Source organism: Palaemon carinicauda, chromosome 2 (assembly GCF_036898095.1).
Source record: "Palaemon carinicauda isolate YSFRI2023 chromosome 2, ASM3689809v2, whole genome shotgun sequence".
Classification (NCBI taxonomy): Eukaryota; Metazoa; Arthropoda; class Malacostraca; order Decapoda; family Palaemonidae; genus Palaemon; species Palaemon carinicauda.
The window spans coordinates 101,419,107-101,424,787 of record NC_090726.1 but is presented as its reverse complement, the minus strand read 5'-3'; the positions used below and the strand labels follow the sequence as shown (position 1 = coordinate 101,424,787).

The 5,681-nt window shown below is 38.3% G+C and overlaps 1 protein-coding gene across 1 annotated transcript; it reads left to right on the top strand.

Annotated features, from left to right (window-relative positions):
- The first annotated feature begins 398 nt into the window (after window positions 1-398).
- Window positions 399-3,190, top strand: LOC137619344 (uncharacterized). Its single transcript, XM_068349487.1, has 2 exons — window positions 399-836; window positions 2,060-3,190. The coding sequence occupies exons 1-2, from the start codon at window positions 485-487 to the stop codon at window positions 2,491-2,493; spliced, it is 786 nt and encodes a 261-aa protein (XP_068205588.1). The 5' UTR covers window positions 399-484; the 3' UTR covers window positions 2,494-3,190.
- The last annotated feature ends 2,491 nt before the right edge of the window (window positions 3,191-5,681 follow it).

Sequence of the window (5,681 nt, the reverse complement as noted above, 5' to 3'; positions counted from 1 at the left end):
AAATCATTGAGTAGGTGAAATTATAGATATATTAAAACATAGATTAGTTAATGTATGACTGGATAAATAGCTATAGTCAATTCTTTTTAGTGAGGCAGATTTGCACCGACTCGCAGAGGTGCCCTTCTAGCTCGGAAAAGTTTCCTGATCGCTGATTGGTTGGACAAGATAATTCTAACCAATCAGATACCAGAAAACTTTTCCGAGTTAAAATGGCACCGCTGCGAGTCCGTGCAAATGCGCCTGATTAAAAAAAATTTGAATATAGTTAAATGACTTTATGAAGATCATCAGACAACCTAACAAAACTTCTCAGAATAACTATTTGTACTTTAGCTTTCCCTGTCCCAACGGAGGCACAAGACACAACAACTAGCCCCTTTAGCCAAACATGCCATGAAAAAGAACCCTGCCCTGAATGTAAATCCTGTCCGGTTTGTCAAGCATACCCCGAGAAAGCACCCTGCCCTGAATGTGAAAAAGTATGCTCCACTTATCAATCAGATTACAAATGCGAATTTGTTCCCCAGTCACAGCAAGTTCGCCTGCTGGAACCTCCAGCCAGACGACAGACCACCGAGCAGAACCGACGTCAGAAACCGCGACTTGTCCACCGTGTGACATTTTTCCCTCCACTGCTGCCACTACTCTTTGTCCAGTCTTACCCACTGGTCCTGTTGCAGCCACTTGTCCAAAATGTCCAAAATGTGATGCCTGTCATTCAGATATAAGCTCTTCAGTATCTGAAAGTGCCCAGATTGGTGTTGATAAAAATTCAAGGACAGTCCAGGAAGCTGAATTGGTGACTGATGAGGCCACCGTCCTATACAGCAATGGTAAGTGGATAAAAGAACCAGTTGTCAATTTTCAACCTTACTAGTGAAGTAGTTAGCAATAACGGTATCTTGCTAAACTGGAGCCCTGAGATTCTCCCTCATGTTGCTTTATTCTCTAGAATATTTTCCCCCTTATGTGGATGCTAGCTTCTCTAATCTCAGAGGCTTTCCACTTCCTTCTTTAAGGCATACTATTCTATCTTATTTCTCTTCCTCTTGTTTTTCTTTTTTAAGTTTTTATAGTTTATATTTGAAATATTTACTTTAATGTTGTTACTGTTCTTAAAATATTTTATATCAATTATTAATTACTTTTCTTGTAGTTAATTATTTCCTTTCCTCACTGGGCTATTTTCCCTGTTGGAGTCATCGGGCTTATAGCATTCTGTTTTTCCAACTAGGGTTGTAGCTTAGCAAGTAATAATAATGTTGATAATTATGGGACAGTCTTCCTGGGAACATAGTGAATATAATAATGCTTGGATCCCGAATAGGCATTATCCTTTGTTTTAACTTCCCCTTCTAAAGCCATAACTGTAACAAGGACCACGCTACAATACAATATCATTCGCTATGATAATTTGCAATAAAACTGTTCCGACAAAATTTCGAATTAAACGGTTTGGTGGTGTCATTTTCGTTTGTTGCATTACATAAATAAAATACAGTATTAGCTTTTTATTGCAGAAATCATTGAGTCATCCAATCTTTACTGTGCCCATGTCTGATAGTAAGAGAGTAAGAGAGGTTCAAGAGGTTCAGGTGATTGTATTAATCTAGAAAAAGAGCGAAAGGAAAATGGATATTGACAATTATACCCAAGAATTGATGAGTGTACGGGAAATGTTTTTTTTTTTTTCTTGAAACTCTAAATGGCTCGAATTTTGAAAGTAAATAAGCGTATCAATTAACATTAGAAATAACATTTTTTTTGCATATAAATTTAGTTTCTGGGAGGATGATCCAAGAAGAAGAAATTGGAACTATATTTTCATTCATGGTTTCATAATGCACTATGCGTGTAACACTTGAAAGCAAAAGGATTGTTTTTAAATTCTAACTCTGAGCTAACTCTTTCGCTTTTGCTTAGGACCACATAAACGAAGTTTAGTTGAATATGTGTAATCATAGCAAGGCAGTATTTAATGCAATCTAATGATTTTATAAAAATTAAAAGTGAGTGAAGACTGCATTTTCATTGAAAACTTTTATCTATGTGGCAGGTGAAAAAGGATGCATGGAAAGCAACACCAAGATTTTGTTATGCATCCTCATGACGGCTCTTGCTCTAAGCACATTAGCTATGGTCATCTCTACGGCATTAGCATGCAAGTACAAACGCAAGTTATTGCTTTCAAAGACCAGGACGAAGCAAGCCGAGTCTGTACGCTGGAATCCAAACCAGCCTCCTTCGGTTCTGGGTGAAGAAACGCAGTCGCTGGAATCACCACAAGACAACAAAGATAGCATTTACTATCACGTTTATGAAGAGCCTTATAAGTATGCTGGTCAGCCGAATAATCATCAACAATGTAATGATAGTCCTTCTGCCATAAAGGGAAGTCCTAGGAATGGGTCAGAAACGGAGTCAATCCCTTGCTCTTTTCGGTGCGTTAGTCCTACAGACGATACGACTTACGACCACTTGCAATTCTAGACCTCCTCAAACCCTCAATCGTGCGACCACTTGCAATTCCAGGCGTCCTCAAACCCTCAATCGCGCGACCACTTGCAATTCCAGACCTCCTCGAACCCTCAATCGTGCGACCACTTGCAATTCCAGGCCTCCTCGAACCCTCAATCGTGCGACCACTTGCAATTCCAGGCCTCCTCGAACCCTCAATCGTTCGACCACTTGCAATTCTAGACCTCTAACCCTCAATCGTGCGACCACTTGCAATTCTAGACCTCCAACCCTCAATCGTGCGACCACTTGCAATTCTAGACCTCCAACCCTCAATCGTGCGACCACTTGCAATTCCAGGCGTCCTCAAACCCTCAATCGTGCGACCACTTGCAATTCCAGGCGTCCTCGAACCCTCAATCGTGCGACCACTTGCAATTCCAGGCCTCCTCGAACCCTCAATTGTTCGACCACTTGTAATTCCAGGCCTCCTCGAACCCTCAATCGTGTGACCACTTGCAATTCCAGGCGTCCTCGAACCCTCAATCGTGCGACCACTTGCAATTCCAGGCCTCCTCGAATCCTCAATCGTGCGACCCCTTGCAATTCCAGGCGTCCTCAAACCCTCAATCGTGCGACCACTTGCAATTCCAGACCTCCTCGAACCCTCATTCGTAAGATCACTTGCAATTTCAGACCTCCTCAAACCCTCATTCGTACGACCACTTGCAATTCCAGGCGTCCTCAAACCCTCAATCGTGCGACCACTTGCAATTCCAGACCTCCTCGAACCCTCATTCGTAAGATCACTTGCAATTTCAGACCTCCTCAAACCCTCATTCGTACGACCACTTGCAATTCCAAACCTCCTCGAACCCTCATTCGTAAGATCACTTGCAATTTCAGACTTCCTCAAACCCTCATTCGTACGACCCCTTGCAATTCCAGGCGTCCTCAAACCCTCAATCGTGCGACCACTTGCAATTCCAGACCTCCTCAAACCCTCATTCGTAAGATCACTTGCAATTTCAGACCTCCTCAAACCCTCATTCGTACGACCACTTGCAATTCCAGACCTCCTCGAACCCTCATTCGTAAGATCACTTGCAATTTCAGACCTCCTCAAACCCTCATTCGTAAGATCACTTGCAATTCCAGACCTCCTCAAACCCTCATTCGCTCGACCACTTGCAATTCCAGACCTCCTCGAACCCTCATTCGTAAGATCACTTGCAATTTCAGACCTCCTCAAACCCTCATTCGTAAGATCACTTGCAATTCCAGACCTCCTCAAACCCTCATTCGCTCGACCACTTGCAATTCCAGACCTCCTCGAACCCTCATTCGCACGACCACTTGCAATTCCAGACCTCCTCGAACCCTCATTCGTAAGATCACTTGCAATTTCAGACCTCCTCAAACCCTCATTTGTAAGATCACTTGCAATTCCAGACCTCCTCAAACCCTCATTCGCTCGACCACTTGCAATTCCAGACCTCCTCGAACCCTCATTCGTAAGATCACTTGCAATTTCAGACCTCCTCAAACCCTCATTCGTACGACCACTTGCAATTCCAGGCGTCCTCGAACCCTCTCATTTGTTCGTTTACGGAAATTTACAAGGAAATAATTACAACTGATCATGCTAGACAGTTTTAAGTAACCATACCCATTTATTTCTTGTTTATCGAAGCCAATTTCAGTGATTTATTCATGTAAACATTAGTGTTATGTTATATATAAGTTTTGAATCAACCTCGAATCTGTTCTTTTCGAACATAGAAACTGGTTATAAGTCAAAATATTTTAATCAGAAAAAGAGAAACCAATTGATTTTTATATATAAGATTTGAATCAACCTCGAATCTGTTCTTTTCGAACATAGAAACTGGTTATAAGTCAAAATTTTTGAATCAGAAAAAAAGAAACCAATTGATTTTTAATCCAATCAAAGTCAAAATAAAATTTACTTTATGATCATTAGATTCATAGGCTGTTTTACTTCAAGAATAAAACATTATATACTTTGCAAATTAACTTCTTATCGAAGAAAATTCATCAATATCAAGTTATATTATTTTCTACGTTTCCTGTTTCTTTTATTTCTTGCCATATATCAAAAAGAAATAAACTCTATGCATGATCTTTTTTTCTGAAAGATAATGAATTGGTATTTAGATTTTATTTTCTGATAAAAAAAAATAATCTTTATATAGTTTGAGATAACAAATGTTTGGTTATCAAATATAAAGTAATTTTAATATTTTAATGTTGTCATTCATATTGGTAATATTATTATATAGTTTTGAAAAAGAAAAAAACTCATATCTTGGTAAAATTTGAAATTTACATTATATATAGATATTCAAGTGAATTAGAAACTAAAAACAGCGCAATTTTAAGGCATAAAAACACTGTGGGCATCATTTGTTTTACTTTTTAATTACAAAAAATATCGAAAAATTTATCCATTGCCATTTTAATTGCAATGTTTATCCTTATGATATACCAAAATAACATTAAATTATTGGTATTAAGAACAATGAGGGATTTTAAATGTATGCATGACTCTCACATAGCCGTTAAGATTTAAGTGTTAATTTAAGATGATTATATGGCAGAGGACCAGAGTGAGGTGGAGTATTGGTGGATGTAAAACATCAACGTGAACATCCACGTAAGATGGATCCTTTTGATGATACATTGGATGTTGATGGCTAGAGCTATTTGCTGATATATCACTCACGAATATGGTATTTTGACTAAGACACTAAATATATGAGGCAATTAACAGATTCTTTTTAATCTTTCTTATCTATTGGTCCTTTTGTCATCATTTATTTACTTTATTATTCATTTCTCTCAATAGCTTTTATCCTTTCAGGATGATCTGTCTCTGATTAGGCTACATATGGCAAATCATTTGAGAATATTCATTTCCATTACTTGGGGGGGGGGGGGTCTCAAATTACATGAATTTCACAAATATGAAAATGTATATCATAAATCTGTTGATTATTAAAATAAATTAATACTGAAAGTTTTAATCTATTAATACATCCTACATCTTTCAAACTGAAACCTTTTATTTTTTTTTATGTACGGAAGACTAAAGACCTTCGTCTTTAATGTGAGTTTAGTTTTACTCTCAAAATGTGGGTGAAAAATAACACATTTATATCGAATTCCTCTTTGCTAATGATGATGTGTTCTAACCATTA